The following is a 16,832-nucleotide window of genomic DNA, read 5'->3' as shown; positions in this document are numbered from 1 at the left end:
CGACCGTTACCCGACATGCTAAGCTCCACGCCGCTCCACGATGTTAAATTTTCACAGACGAGCAAGCACGTACACTCCTCCCTAATAGAAATGGGTGTGTAGGGTGTGCAGCATCTCACCCTTAACAAGCCTATCGCGCTGCCATGAACTCTGCTCCCTTCCCGAGGATCTACCTGACCATCAAGAATCCAGCACTGATCCGCAAGACCGTGGTGAATTACACACATCCACCCACACACTAAACTCTGGAACTCCCTGCCTGTTTTCGTACTTCCTCCTGCCTCTGACTTGAACTCTTTCAAAAGGAAGGTTTCAAGGCACTTTTCTAATCAATTTTCGATTACGATTTTGATCTGCCCTCTTCAGAAACTAAACTAACATTTTCAGTGTTTTTTTTTTTTTTGCTCTAGGTCACAGCCCTCTTACATGAGAGAGAGAGAATCAGAATTTTCTATGAAAACTAGTCATATATCAATGGAGCATAATCATCATCTCATCTCAAATATTTGGAGTTTCACCTTTCACTTTTTTCACACCATGAAGTTGTTTTCTAAGATAATCTATCAAACAGTCTCCCTTGTTGATAAACTGTGATTCACTTATTTCCATATTGTAACCAATAAAAAGCACTTGTTTATATTGGTTCAAGCCTTGACAAGCACCTGAACTGGAAACAAGGCAAATCTATGGAGGCAGGGAAGAGGTGATAGAACAAAACACATGAAAAACAAAAAAAATATGTAGTATTAATAAATAGTCCTTCAGATACATTCAACTTGACAGACTTTTGGCATTAGCAGGCATCCCTTCCCCCACAATAATATGTAAAATTGATGGTGTACTGCATATGTGTATATGTATAAATCTAAAACAACAGGCATATGACGGAACCTGGGAAGTGATAGGATACTGAGAGGATCTTCATTATACATAAAGCAAGTTTCATTCCATCAGTAAAATAAGCATCAATACTCCATGAGTCTCAACACACATAACACAGGAATATCACTTTATGAGGCATGATTTATGATTGTACTATACCCATATCCTACATGTACACCCCCCTTGAAAATGCATCCATCCATTGCTGTCCAGTAACTAGATCTATTAGAAAGCTTTCATGTACATATGTGACTAGATGATACTGTATGTAATGGTAATGATGAGAAAGTGGAAGAGTTCAGCATAGTAACATTATGATACATATCTCTCAGAGTAATGATGATGAATGAAGGTGAAACTATGTAATATAGATTGGATTTTAGCATTCTTCTTCATACATGCTTCATTTTACACAACTCCTAAAGTTTCACAACTCTGAATATACAAAATACCACAATAATAATGTATTATATACCTGCTTCTATCATCGATACCTATAATCAAACTCCTGCTGCAACCTGTCGCTGTATCCGCTGAACAACCCTGTGGTCAAGAATCTTCTGCCTGGCCATGGTAGCCAAGCCAGCAGCCATCCCCAATAGTGCCATCACTGCCTCAAAGGTCCAGAAGTGCCGCTCCTCCAACCACACAACACGGTCACACCTGCAGTTAACAATACATACTCAACACTTTTATTAATAACTATTTAACTGCTTGACAATTTCTCCTTCAGTTATCAGCAACTTTTTAGACATTTACTTTTATAATAAACTAACTTAAATACTTCTTTAGTCCAAAAAATACAAATCTCATCTCCAATTCTCTCTTTTGTTTGCTCTGTTCCCATGCAAACAATTTTTACAGTACAATGAAGGTGAACAAAGGATGTCCATTGCTTAAAATAGAGAGCTGTGACTTAAACTGCACTGAGATGCACATGCTGAGCTACACATCACCTCTGATTTTAGTGAAACAGAAGCAATTTAGAAGAGCTGCTGGAATAGTGATGCTAATGCAGACACATAAGTTCTGGTAAGTCTGAACACAAAAGACAGCAAGTGGAAAGCATAATGGTTTTGATGACTTGAAGGACACAGCAGGTTGATTCCCAAAGCAATGACATGTAGAGCAACCATGACTGACTGGATTCATCTTGTGGTGCAACCTGCTAGAGGTGGCTGCCATTACACTACAGAAGAACTTGTTTACTCATAGTGACAGAGGAGTCAATGTCAACCCAATTACACTTGGATCTTGATCTTTGTCTGAGTGGCAAGATGTTGGATTTGTGTGGCTGCCATTACACTACAGATGAACCAATGTAGCAACAGAATAATCACAGCCAACCAAATCACACTCAGGCCTTAATCTTGGCTTGAGTGGCAAGGCATTGGATGTGTGTTTGTCAATGTCCTGGTTTGATTCCTGGAGAGAAATGCTCATGGATAATTTATCCTGATAAATTTCTCAGTATTTCCATGATGCTTGGAAGCAGGTCATCACACCTGTTTGATCCACACCATCTTTTAGGGAAAAGCCTGTATGCATTGATAAATTTTTTCAGACACAGGGAGGTCCTAATGATATGAGCAGTTAGGTTCCATTTGAATTGCTCATATAGCAAATTATCATAACAAAACACATAACTAATGGGAAAAATGGGTTTAAGTTCTGTGACCCTTGTTAAAGTTAAGTTTTCATGCTAAGAATATACAATACCAAATAAAACAAACATGTCTTTATTATAGAAATGTCAATAAAGCAACCTGAAAGGGAAAACAGCATACAAAGAACATGATTTCATATTAATTAAGCATAAAATGTGCATAACTGTCACCAATCCATAGTTAATATGTTAGGGTGGGTAACTGACACACCAGTCCTGTGCCTCTTACCAACTTCTACCTTCTTTGTGAATGTTATTACTCTAGCTTGTTTAGCCTTACTGCTAGGACTCCCATTGGAACTTATTGGCTGCTTGAGAGGCATAGTTAACTCTTGAGAGGCAAAGTAAGGCACAATCTATACACCACCTGGTTAGTCACACACACAACACCATGCCAAGGACAGCGAATGAAAGAACATGCCAGCAGTAACACTGTAACACATCCAAGCACTGATTGGTTGCATAAAGCATTGTAAATATGCTTGCAAGAAAATGATAATAGAGTAAAACTATAATAACAAACAGTAAGGCCATTAGGATGGGAGTCTGAGAGACATTGAATTCAATTTAAAAGAGGACTGTCAGGGGGAATGAATGGTAGATAGAGAACAAGGGATAGATGTGTGGTTGTCTTCCAGTGTTCTAGACAGGGTGGAATCAAAAGCTTTTTGTCTCATCAACTCCTCTCCTCTAACTGACTGTCTTCAGCATCTCTCTCATCGCCGCAATGTTGCATCTCTAGCTGTCTTCTACCGCTATTTTCATGCTAATTGCTCTTCTGATCTTGCTAACTGCATGGCTCCCCTCCTCCCGCAGCCTCGCTGCACAAGACTTTCTTCTTTCTCTCACCACTATTCTGTCCACCTCTCTAATGCAAGAGTTAACCAGTATTCTCAATCATTCATCCCTTTCTCTGGTAAACTCTGGAACTCCCTGCCTGCTTCTGTATTTCCACCTTCCTATGACTTGAATTCCTTCAAGAGGGAGGTTTCAAGACACTTATCCTTCAGTTTTTGACTACTGCATTGGACCCTTTCATGGGACTGGCATTTCAGTGGGGATTTTTTTTTTATTGGATTTTTGTTGCCATTGGCCAGTGTCCCTCCTACATTAAAAAAATTATAAAAAAAATCTCTGCACACATGAATCATCGTACATCACCATAAGGCCCAGCTGTGTTAGAGGGAGGGTGCAGGAAGGCACACATTTTAAACTTTGTAATTGTACTTGCCTCAGACTGAAGCTTGTATCATTGGATTTTTACAATCATATAAAGAAAATAGTCCCTAATTTACACATCTAGTATTATCAGTTTCTCATGTAACGGATGCTCGTATAATGGAACATCCCTGTAAATCAAATCAATAGAGATAAGCTAGTAATGATCACCCCTCTTATCTCCCCATTTTCTAAGTTGTATTTATATTTAAGCTTGTATTTCTGGCACGTACAATTGTTGTTTTGCTCAGCTTTCCAGTCTTGAAATTTTAATGAAAAGGAAAATGAATAGTAATGAGTCACAAAGATGAAAAGCAACACTTCCTCTAAAGATGAGCTAACAATGATTCATGAGTGTGGCACATGACTGCAACAAACCCACAGAGAGCAAGAAGACAAGGTCACTCTCCTCTTTTCTTTTCATGAGAATTCATGTTAAAAAAATTTACAGTAAAATCCCTCTTATCCAGCATCAACTACTTGAATAGAAGTGAAATTATGTCCTTCTGATCTTTTCAAGCTGAACCACTCGTATAACACTTTGTCCATCATTTCACCATGATGATACTGCAGTGTGTGAAGATTTTCTGCTGCCTTTGGGGTGTCGGTGGCTTTCATGTAATCCCGCAACTTTTTCGTTTGGGATTTAATGTCATAAATAGTTGATGAGCCCACACCATATTCCGCCATTAGTTGCTGTCTGCTTTCACCTCTCTCTAATCGTTGACAAATGTCTAGTAGTCTAGTCATTTTGCTTAAGTGTAAGCACAACACACTTCCTCTTTTCTACAACTTTAGGCATGATGAAGGCGTCAGGTGATAAACAGTGCACACGCGGGACTGAGTCACTGAGTAAACACAGTGCAGTGGGCCGCGGGTGGCGCGAAGCAGTGCGCTCTGGTGGCGAGGGGACAAAGTATGCCTCGCACGGGGAATTTTAGTCGATTTTATGAGTACACATTGATTTTTTATTGATTTTAAGGCTTGGGGAAAAATGTGCCAGATACTTGAAGCTGCTGGATACTTGAATGCCAGATGAGAGGGATTTTACTGTATATAAAAACATTTTGAAAGATTACATGGTAGAACACCAAAAAAAAAAAAATGTACAAGCATCACTCAACATCTATCTACTTACTTGCGGAAGACTTCTCCAGTTTTACTGCAGTTTATTTTCTGGCGGTACTTTGCTGAGCTGCACACTGATGGATTACCACTTGTGGTTTCAAAAGCTGCAAAGGGAACAAAGCAAAAATAAAAAGAAAACTTGGATATTCAAGAATCTCAAAGACATATCAATTTTTCTTTTTTCCCTTAAAATATATAATCATTCAAATATATCATTATCGTTATCATGATCAAATACACAAATCAATTTCTCCCATACATCTTTTCTCAATAAATCTGCAAAAGGGGTATTCAGTTACAGTAAAATAATTACAAATGAATAATAAGAACACAAGACAAGAGAACTATGAGGAATATACTAAAATGTGAGGTGTGGAAAACAGACAACACTCAACTCCTCATTCAGATCAAATCCTGTACTTTTTATGTCTTGTAAAATAAATGTAGTATATTTTTTTAAAGATATTCAAATGTTCAAGGATATCATTTGCTTGCTTCTCTTATTAAGGCACAACACAAACACACTCCTGAATGCCTAGATATAAGGAACATCTCCATATAAAAGCACTTTTCTTTTTTCACAGGTTAAAATGGTTCCCTCTAACCAATACAGGGGACATCTGTACAAGCCAGATACCAAACCCCAAAACACAAGGTACACACACACACACACACACACACACACACACACACACACACATAGAACTCCACAATAAAAGACACTTTCATATCCTCACAAACAAAAACCAGACATGGTATAGTTACATCCAAGAATTTCAGTACACATCACAGCAAAGTGAGGGAGATATCTGGTATAATCACACAATGAGGCAGGAAGTATCATCAGGGTTATGCTGGATATCACCTTCACCTTGCCGTGATGTGTACCAAAATTCCTTGACCCAACTGTACCAGCTACTATTACCAGTACACACTCCTCCACCTCATCATTACTAAACACTTCTCCCTCACCAGTACATGGCTGACATTCCTCCAACTCCTGCACCTCCTCTCTTATCCAACAAAGTTCTTTCAGGGTGGTGTTGGGTTGTGCTGTGGTGTGTGTGTGGGGCCGTGTGTCAGATGGTGTCAGCTCATTTTCCACGATGAGGACCAGCACAGACAGACTGAAATGAAAAATGATGAGATGTTTGGATCTGTCATCTTCTCACATATGGTTCTAAAATCAACTTCATTATCCTAAGAAAACTTGTTGGGTATAGAGAAGGAGAATAAGATAGGATGTATTGTGTTACACTGCAATTTTATTAAATATTTTCCTCCTCCTACCTGGAAGCCTAAGACTCCCACCAACCACCCCTTCAGGCTTGTTATGAAGGGAAAAAGGTAAAATAAATTCTTGGATGTAACTATACCCTTTCATCAGTCTCTCTATTCCAGACAAAAATTTTTTTTTTTCTGGTATCTTTCAGCCTTTTTTTAATTAATCTGCTTTTTGTTTTCCCGTAAATCACTGGTTTTTATTTTCTACCAGCCCCAACCCCCCATCCCCTCAGAAACTAATGATTTGTGATAAAAACAAAAAGCAGATTACTACAAAACAGACCAAAAATTTATCAGAAAAATAGTTTCATCCTCACAGTAACACTCACTCATAGTGTTTCTCCGAAAGGATTGGCCGCCACTCGCCTGTGGCTGCTAGCTGGCTGTCACGCACCACCACTTCACCCAACCTAATGAAACTAACTTTAACCAAACCAAACTAACCTAACCCAACCTAACTAAAACTAATCTAACTAAACTAACCTAACCTAACCAAAGTGAATTATTCTAACCTAGCCTAGATAAACTTTAAAAACTGCTCTCAGCATTATAAATAATTTGTGGTGGGTATACATGGATTTCAAACTGCTCAGAAAGAGAAGCTCTATCCGAAGAAAACTATAAGAAAAGCCATGTTGAGATTGGTGAAAGTGTAATATAATATTGGGAAATAGTTGATTTTGACACACATCTTATAAAAGTAACAGTAAGCAACACTCTTTTTCTAAGTATTAGTAAATCTCATATCATGACCTACACATCTTTTGGATTAAACTAAAAAACGGCTCAAAGTACAATTGGCTCCGTATTAGTAAATCTCATATCATGACCTACACATTTTTTGGACTTAAACTAAAAACGGCTCAAAGTACAATTGGCACAAAATAATGCAGCATAATTGTGTGTGTAAATGGATGTATGTATTAGTACGAGAGAGAGAGAGAGAGAGAGAGAGAGAGAGAGAGAGAGAGAGAGAGAGAGAGAGAGAGAGAGAGAGAGAGAGAGAGAGAGAGAGAGAGAGAGAGAGTTAAGAATAAAGAACACGGCAGAAAACAAGCAGCATAATAGCCCCCTAATTATTCTAACGCATCGAGTGTGCTACATGAATGGGCCAGTCCCCAATGAGAGTCAGTCTCAGACCAAGACCAACAGTCTAGTCTCTTGGCTTTGCCTCAGGGATGGAAGAGAGCAGAACCGTCACTGCCAGGTCACTCACCCAATGAGACATGCAATGGCAATAACCATTCGCTTCTTGGAGCACGATTCGATCATGATAGAAGAAATTTAGCCACTCAGCGGTGAGGAAATGGTGCAATAATAAGGCCACGTATGCGTCTTTCCTCAGCGATGCTTCCTTCCGCTGGTTTGTTGACATTGAGATGAGTTGACGTGCTTTGGCTGTGTTGCCTTTGACACGGAGCTCCCTCGCTGTATCTTCTCACTGTCTGAGACTTCTGTTGTCTGCTTTCGCTTTTCTTTTTTTTTTTTTTTCCTATTAGAGAAAAAATAAATAAATTAATTAAAAAAAAAAAAAATATATATATATATATATATATATATATATATATATATATATATATATATATATATATATATATATATATATATATATATATATATATATATATATATATATATATATATATATATATATATATATATATATATATATATATATATATATATATATATATATATATATATATATATATATATATATATATATATATATATATATATATATATATATATATATATTGTTCTCTTGACGTTCACCGAGTAGAGGTGCTGGTGCGAAGTCTTACCTTTGACAAGGAACTCCCCGTCATGTCCCTTGTCACTGTCTGAGTATTCTGCTTTGAGTGTTTTCTCCTTTCTCTTTCTTTTTTTTTTTTTTCTTTTTTTTTCTTGCATCTTGATTTTGATCTTGATCTTGATGGTACAGGTGGCACAGGATCACTCCTGAGCCAGGCCTTTGGATCGGCAACTCCTGTGGAAAGGGAAAAAAAAAAAGAGAAACGAACAGCATCCTCTATCCTAATTGTTCATACACCTGGAACGCCACATTCACTCCAGAAACTCTTTCACCGCCTCAATCATCCTTTCATTCGCCTCTCTACACAGTCCCAGCAACAACACCATCCATTCCTTTCCTGTCTTCTCCACTCTTTCATTCCTATCATGCCCTAACTCAGTCAAAATCACTTGCATCATCTCATTCCTGTCTCTGGCATACTTTACACATTCCAGCACCACATGTTCCACCATCTCATCCTCTCCCATGTCACACATCTGGCACACTTTGCTGCGGGACTCAGACCACCTGTAACTCCTTGCATTCACATCCATACACTGTGCCCTCGCTCGGAAGAGAAGATCACCGCCCAGGCTTCCATCATACCACCTTTCATACCTCGGGGCCTCTTTCCCCTTGTACCATTCCAGGGTCTTCTTTCTTTCCATTTCATTCTTCCATTCATTCAGTCCCACACATTTCACTTCTTTGTCTATCTCATTCTTCCATTTTCTCACATCCCATTCGGCTCCCACTCTTCCTCCTCTTGTTACCACCCATTCACGCTCATTTTTATTCCTACCAGCCATTCTTATCGCCCACACAACTTGCAATCCATTCCTGTCTGTCATTCTCATGCATCTCTTCCTCCATTTGCTTCCACTTTCATTCCACAGGTACATCTTCCTTGCTATTCTTGCAACATCCATTCTCTCAAGCCTAATCTTGTACCTAAGAGTGGCTTTTGTGAGTCTTTCTCTAAAGGTGCTCCATCCCATGTCACCTCTCAAGGCTTCAACTGCTGTGCACCTCGGTGCACTCAGTGCCATCCTTGCTACTCTATTCTGGCCCACTTCTAACTTATCAATTTCACTTTCATTCCATGCAGTCACATCCATACCATACATTATACATGGCACAGCCACACTCTTCCACACTTCTCTCAACACACCATACTTACTTGCTCTCATCCTTGCCGCGCTTCCCAATCGACCTATCCACTGGTTTACCATACTTATCTTTTCATTCTTTGCCTTTGCACACCCACTAGGACTCATCCACATCCCCAAGTACTTGTATTCTTGCACCTGTCTCAACTCATTCTCTCCAAGTCTCCATACCACATTACTTTCATCCTCTGACCTATTCACAATCATTACTTTGCTTTTCTCACTGCTAAACCTTACTCCAAAGTCTTTACCATAGCCATCCACTACATCCAACAAACTTTGAAGCTCATCTGCCGATTCACTCATAACAACTACATCATCTGCATAAAGGAGCACACGTACTTTATCATTCCCCACACTTACCCCTACATTCATTCTTCTCATCCTGGCTGCTAGCTCCTCTGTATACAGGCTAAAAAGGGTTGGTGACAATATACAGCCCTGCCTAACTCCTCTCTCACTCTTCACCCAGTCTGTTTCTATGTCTCCTAGCCTGTATTAGTATGTATGTGTGTCCACATACATACTTTGCACTATGTTAACTATCTTTGCACTCAATCCAATCTTTTCTAAGACTCTACCTAACATTTTTCTGTTCACTCTATCATAAGCTTTCTCTATATCCAAAAAACCTAGGTACAATTTACCCCCATCCTTCTTTTTCTTCTCAATCATTTCATTCACCACAAACATATTGTCCTCAGCTCTCCTGTCCCTACGAAAACCATTCTGTTCTTCACCCACCACTCCAGCTGTCTCAATCCATTTACACATTCTCTCATTCAACACTGCACTGAAAACTTTACCTATTGTATTCACTAATGCAATTGGCCTGTAGTTCTTCAGCTCATTCTTACACTTAAATCCTCTCTTATGCAACAGACACACTCGGCTCTCATTCCACTTTCTTGGCACTCTCTCTTCATCCCACACTCGGATGAATAACTCAGTCATTCTGTCTATCACTACCTCCCCACCATTCTTGTAGAACTCATAGGGTATATCATCTGGACCTGCTGCCTTGCCATTCTTCTGCCTTCTGACACACCTCTCCACTTCATCCCTACTGATTCTTTCATCCAGTTCATCTGCATTCTTCCTTTCCAGTGTTACACATTCTTCTCTCACACTAAACATCTCACCTACCCCACCTACTTCTTCCCAGAACCCTTTGATTGCCTCCCTGATTCCATCCTTCTCTGTTATAACTACACCCTCCACTTTTAGACTCTCCATCTTGATCTTGATCTTGATGGTACAGGTGGCACAGGATCACTCCTGAGCCAGGCCTTTGGATCGGCAACTCCTGTAGAAAGGGGAAAAAAAAAGAGAAACGAACAGCATCCTCTATCCTAATTGTTCATACAGCCTCAACCAAATTCATGATCTTGATCTTGAGCTTGATGGTCTTGATCTTGATCTTGATGGTACAGGTGGCACAGGATTACTCCTGAGCCAGGCCTTTGTATCGGCAATTCCTGTAGAAAGGAAAAAAAAAAAAAAAGAGAAACGAACAACATCCTCTATCCTAATTTTTCATACATCTGGCACGCCACATTCTCTCCAGAAACTCTTTCACCGCCTCAATCATCCTTTCATTCGCCTCTCTACACAGTCCCAGCAACAACATCCATTCCTTTCCTGTGTCTTCTCCACTCTTTCATTCCTATCATGCCCTAACTCAGTCAGTATCACTTGCATCATCTCATTCCTGTCTCTGGCATACTTCACACACTCCAGCACCACCGTCTCATCCTCTCCCATGCCACACATCTGGCACACTTTGCTGCGGGACTCAGGCCACCTGTAACTCCTTGCATTCACATCCATACACTGTGCCCTCGCTCGGAAGAGAAGATCACCACCCAGGCTTCCATCATACCACCTTTCATACCTCGGGGCCTCTTTCTCCTTGTACCATTCCAGGGTCTTCTTTCTTTCCATTTCATTCTTCCATTCATTCAGTCCCACACATTTCACTTCTTTGTCTATCTCATTCTTCCATTTTCTCACATCCCATTCGGCTCCCACTCTTCCTCCTCTTGTTACCACCCATTCACGCTCATTTTAATTCCTCCCTGCCATTCTTATCGCCCACACAACTTGCAATCCATTCCTGTCTGTCATTCTCATGCATCTCTTCCTCCATTTGCTTCCACTTTCATTCCACAGGTACACCTTCCTTGCTATTCTTGCATCATCCATTCTCTCAAGCCTAATCTTGTACCTAAGAGTGGCTCTTGTGAGTCTTTCTCTAAAGGTGCTCCATCCCATTTCAGTGTCACCTCTCAAGGCTTCAACTGCTGTGCACCTCGGTGCACTCAATGCCATCCTTGCTACTCTATTCTGACCCACTTCTAACTTATCAATTTCACTTTCATTCCATGCAGTCACATCCATACCATACATTATACTTGGCACAGCCACACTCTTCCACACTTCTCTCAACACATCATACTTACTTGATCTCATCCTTGCCGCGCTTCCCAATCGACCTACCCACTGGTTTACCATACTTATCTTTTCATTCTTTGCCTTTGCACACCCACTAGGACTCATCCACATCCCCAAGTACTTGTATTCTTGCACCTGTCTCAACTCATTCTCTCCAAGTCTCCATACCACATTACTTTCATCCTCTGACCTATTCACAATCATTACTTTGCTTTTCTCACTGCTAAACCTTACTCCAAAATCTTTACCATAGCCATCCACCACATCCAACAAACTTTGAAGCTCATCTGCCGATTCACTCATAACAACTACATCATCTGCATAAAGGAGCACACATACTTTATCATTCCCCACACTTACCCCTACATTCATTCTTCTCACCCTGGCTGCTAGCTCCTCTGTATACAGGCTTAAAAGGGTTGGTGACAATATACAGCCCTGCCTAACTCCTCTCTCACTCTTCACTCAGTCTGTTTCTATGTCTCCTAGTCTGTATCTAGCTCTTGTGTCCACATACATACTTTGCACTATGTTAACTATCTTTGCACTCAATCCAATTTTTTTCTAAGACTCTACCTAGCATTTCTCTGTTCACTCTATCATAAGCTTTCTCTATATCCAAAAATCCTAGGTACAATTTACCCCCATCCTTCTTTTTCTTCTCAATCATTTCATTCATCACAAACATATTGTCCTCAGCTCTCCTATCCCCACGAAAACCATTCTGTTCTTCACCCAGCACTCCAGCTCTCTCAATCCATTTACAGTCTCTCATTCAACACTGCACTGAAAACTTTACCTATTGTATTCACTAATACAATTGGCCTGTAGCTCTTCAGCTCATTCCTACTGTTAAATCCTCTCTTATGCAACAGACACACTCGGCTCTCATTCCACTTTCTTGGCACTCTCTCTTCATCCCACACTCGGCTGAATAATTCAGTCATTGTATCTATCACTACTTCCCCCACCATTCTTGTAGAACTCATACGGTATATCATCTGGACCTGCTGCCTTGCCATATTTCTGCCTTCTCACACACCTCCCTACTTCCTCCCTACTGATTCTTTCATCCAGTTCATCTGCATTCTTCCTTTCCAGTGTCACACATCCTTCTCTCACACTAAACATCTCACCTACTCCACCTACTTCTTCCCAGAACCCTTTGATTGCCTCCCTGATTCCTTCCTTCTCTTTTATAACTACACCCTCCACTTTTAGACTCTCCACACCAACACTGCCTGACATATTCTCACTTCTCATGAACTTGTACCATTCACGGCCACCTTCTATACCTTTCTCCCTTAAAGATTGAATCACACTCCTTTCACTCTTCACTTTAGCTTCACATACGCTGCCCATGCATTCTGATACTCATTCTCTGCCTCATCGCTTTCATGCCTCTTTTTCCTCAGCCTTTTTCCTCAGTAGACACTGTCTACTCATTCTCTTTCGCTGCTTCATAGCCGCTCTGATTTCATCATTCCACCATGGTTTACATACATTCTTTCTTCTACCTACTTTCACAAACCCTATCTGGTTTTCAGCAGTACCCCTCACGTCCTCAACCAGTTTTTCATTCAGATGCTCCACCTCATACACACTTACATCATTCCAACTTCTCTCACTCAGATCACCCTGACCTACATCTCTGTCTCCACTTTTTTTTCTTACTTGCCACTTTCACTTCATTCCCACCCTGCATCAAGCACTCCACAACCAGCATGTGATCAGACACAATATCAACCAATATCAACCAGCTGGCACATTTTCTGAGCTTGAGCTTGAGTTTGAGATGGGACTGTCGATTCTCAATGAGACCTTAAAGGGAAACACTTTCCTATGCACACCCGCAGACAGAAGACTAGTAAAAGAGCAAAACTAAGGGTAGTATAATTAAAAGTTTCGGCTTTTTATCTCAACTACTTTTAGATCAGTGAGGTTTTCAAGGATATTTCAATAATTCTAGTGAGTTTTATATAGATTTTGCATCACCATTGAAAAAAAAAAAAAAGAGCCTAACTTACTTCTGTAACCTGCGAAAATAGTCCTGATGAGAAAGCGAGTCATTTAAGAATACAGGCCTTAGCCTTCTCCTCCCCTTTTCAACCAATACTTGCACATGATATAAGCCAAGCAGCAGCAACAGCAGCAGCGGCAACAAGAGCAGCAGCAGTAGCAGCAGTAGTAGTACTAGTAGTAGTAGTAGTAGTAGTAGCAGTAGTAGTAGTAGTAGTAGTGGTTGTAGTAGTAGTAGAAGTAGTAGTAGTAGTAGGTAATTTTTTTTTACGAATTCCGGTAAAAATTTACGTAAGCATTTTCTCTTCCATGGCTTTTCCTACTTCTCTGCCAAACTGGTGTTAAGCTGGGGAAAGTCTTAGCCTTTACTATCTATTCCTAAAACTTATACTAGATTGTGTAAATTATCGCGAACAAAATCGTATGAGCAAAAGTTCGGCTAGCCCCAAGTCGGCGTGTTTACTTTGTGTTCATCTGTGATAAACTTCTCGCCTAAACGTCTACGGGGAGAGCATACCGCCTTTCATTTACTCTGCGGGAAATATTTGCCACACTTCGTAATATTGTAGAGTTACATCCAGGTATTGACAAGGAATATTGTTGTCCTTATTATCTTTACTGTCATTATTATTATTATCATTATTATTATTATTATCATTATTATCATTATTATTATTATTATTATTATTATTATTATTATTATTATTATTATTACTAGTAGTAGTTGTTGTAGTAGTAGTAGAAGTAGTATGAGTAGTAATTAGTAGAGGAAGTACATACTACTACTACTACTACTACTACTACTACTACTATGTACTTCCATTGCTAATTACTACTCATACTACTTCTACTACTATTACATCAACAACTACTACTAGTAATAATAATAACAATAATAATGATAATAATAATAATAATAATAATAATAATAATAATAATAATAATAATAATAATAATAATAATAATAATAACAAAAAAAAAATAATAATAATGATAATAATAATAATAATAATAATAATAATAATAATAATAATAATAATAATAATAATAATAATAATAATAACAATACTGTTGCTGTTGTTGCTGTTATTATTATTACTACTAGTACCATCACCACCACCGCCACCACCACCATCACTACTACTACTACTATTACTACTACTGCTGCTGCTGCTGCTGCTGCTGCTACTGCTGCTGCTGCTGCTGCTGCTGCTGCGGTTACTATTTTTTTTCTTTTTCCAAACAGTCTTATCATATCACAGCTTATGGATAAATTGATTAAGCGTTGGGTGTTCCTTACGTGAGATAGTCCCAATAAAATGTGAAACTTGAAATGTATCTTGAAAGCATCACAAGTTGAAGCTTCATCAATATTGATAAAAAATAAATAAAAAATAAAATAACAGTAGTATGTGTATACCACGCGCGCGCGCGCGTGTGTGTGTGTGTGTGTGTGTGTGTGTGTGTGTGTGTGTGTGTGTGTGTGTGTGTGTGTGTGAAACTGATTGCTTTGTTTCCTCATATACGGTTATCAGATACCGTTACAGTCATATGATGGTTTACACATGCTACAGTTGGAAGTGTGTACAATATTAACTCGGGCTGATTGAAGCTCGTGTGACGCACAGGGAGCAAACACAATAATTATTATCTATTTATTCATGTTTCGACGTATAGCAGGCCTTAGTACGAGAGAATTCTTGTTTTTCTGTTAGTGAAGAGAGGAGTGTGTAGACGGATTTTCTGTAGGGACCTGACTGTTTTGTACAATATTTTGGCTTCCCGTAACGTCTAGACTAAAAGATTAACATGAAAACACGGGGGCTTTTTCTACTCATGATGGTAACATGGCAGTGATGGAAATCTCAGGGCAGGGCTCCTTCCTCCCACACACCCCGTCAAGTCCCAGATTGTTCTCGTCAGCAGTATAATCGGTTGATATTACGCCATACAGGAAATGCAGCGTCGGCACTCCACGTACATGATCTCACCCCTTAACAGCCCCCAACGGTCTATCTCTACTTTAACTTCCACTTTCTCTCTCCATGATAATCCTTTAGTTGTGAGAGAAAATCGAACTGATTTTTAGCTGAAGATCTCGTATGCAAATATATTTATGACGCCACATCGAGACAAAACATTCGTGCTGTCTGCCGCGACAATTCTCCTCCTCTATTTTATCTCCTTGCATGGGCTGAGTGCGCTGGACTGGGCTGGGTGAGCAGGCTGATTCACTCACTCGATCGTGATATACTCGTACATAACTGTTTCCGCTTGACATTTTCCCAAGTTAAGAGGGTAAATAGCAATGTAAAGCTGTGAATAAGACCAGTTATTTGAATTAGCATTGATTTCAAGTGTAAATACGTCTGAGTGCCAACCTAGGGCGGTGGAAGCGGCTTTCATGAAGAGACTGTTGGATTTAACACCAAGCAGAATCCTGTGACGTGTACCACCTGTTTGCCGCCTCTGGTTTTTGTCGCCCTCTTCAGCGTGGTTGACAAATGACTGTTATAGATAAGATTAGAATTGATAGTTGTGATAATAAGAACGTGGGTCCTGCATGGCGCGCGGTATGGTTACCGAGCAGTGTAGCGTAGGAAAGCGGATTATCACCATAGCTATCGCGCTTGGGAAACAGCGCCATATACACGTAGCAGTATAGTGACAGTGACGTGTGGCAAAATGTGTGAGCTAAAGGCGCTACAGGCAACGGGTATTGCTATGGCAGTTTTTGCAACGGTAAGTGTTTCACGGCGTCCTGGAAAACTATAGGTACCGTGTGTGTGTGTGTGTGTGTGTGTGTGTGTGCAGCTGTTGGGATATCCATGTAAAGCCATGTCTGCTCTATGCTCTCTCACGCTGGACTCCTGTATCCACAAAGACAACTCCCAGTCATCAGAAAAAAAAAAAAAAAAGTATTTGCTTTCTCCAAACTGTTCTTCTCTTAAAAAGAATATTTCCCACTCCTAAAACTCTTCTGATCTTAAAAGTATTTTCTTTCCTCCTCTTTAAAAAGATAATAATAATAATAATCTTTAAAACTAATATCCACCCTCAAAACAGTTACTATTCTCTTTCATAAAATAATTTTCCACTCTCTTAAAACTGTTCCTTTCCACTTCTCTAAAACTATTCCTCTTCCCCTAAAGCTTGGCTACTGAGTGACTTTTATCAAACACCTGTTTCTTCCCACACTCGCCCCTTGCTGGTCCAG

General features: G+C 39.7%; 2 protein-coding genes across 3 annotated transcripts in view; one reads left to right on the top strand and one right to left on the bottom strand.

Moving 5' to 3' along the window:
* Nucleotides 1-726: 726 nt before the first annotated feature.
* Nucleotides 727-7,620, bottom strand: LOC135092359 (protein JTB-like). Its single transcript, XM_063990823.1, has 4 exons — nucleotides 7,395-7,620; nucleotides 5,867-6,021; nucleotides 4,905-4,998; nucleotides 727-1,545 (listed from the first exon to the last, which is right to left on the bottom strand). The coding sequence occupies exons 1-4, from the start codon at nucleotides 7,448-7,450 to the stop codon at nucleotides 1,383-1,385; spliced, it is 468 nt and encodes a 155-aa protein (XP_063846893.1). The 5' UTR covers nucleotides 7,451-7,620; the 3' UTR covers nucleotides 727-1,382.
* Nucleotides 7,621-15,873: 8,253 nt separating this feature from the next.
* LOC135092343 (uncharacterized) overlaps nucleotides 15,874-16,832 on the top strand; it is a 9,017-nt gene continuing 8,058 nt past the window's right edge. The window contains exon 1 of one of the 2 annotated variants that reach the window (XM_063990815.1): nucleotides 15,874-16,357. In XM_063990815.1, coding sequence (XP_063846885.1) covers nucleotides 16,301-16,357 — 57 coding nt within the window. In that variant the 5' untranslated portion in view covers nucleotides 15,874-16,300. The remainder of the gene's footprint in view (nucleotides 16,358-16,832) is intronic. The other variant, XM_063990810.1, reaches the window with a different exon arrangement.

Source organism: Scylla paramamosain, chromosome 3, assembly GCF_035594125.1.
Source record: "Scylla paramamosain isolate STU-SP2022 chromosome 3, ASM3559412v1, whole genome shotgun sequence".
NCBI lineage: Eukaryota > Metazoa > Arthropoda > Malacostraca > Decapoda > Portunidae > Scylla > Scylla paramamosain.
Note: the sequence above shows the minus strand (reverse complement) of the source record. Positions and strands in the feature narration are given on the sequence as shown.

What these genes read in the sequence shown, in the direction of transcription:
- LOC135092359 (XM_063990823.1), bottom strand. Translation starts at nt 7,450, where the DNA reads ATGATCGAATCGTGCTCCAAGAAGCGAATGGTTATTGCCATTGCATGT. An exon ending in GCCATTGCATGTCTCATTGG is followed by an intron (nt 6,022 to 7,394) that starts GTGAGTGACCTG and finishes TTTTCATTTCAG; the next exon opens with TCTGTCTGTGCTGGTCCTCA. An exon ending in ACTGGAGAAGTCTTCCGCAA is followed by an intron (nt 1,546 to 4,904) that starts GTAAGTAGATAG and finishes TGTTAACTGCAG; the next exon opens with GTGTGACCGTGTTGTGTGGT.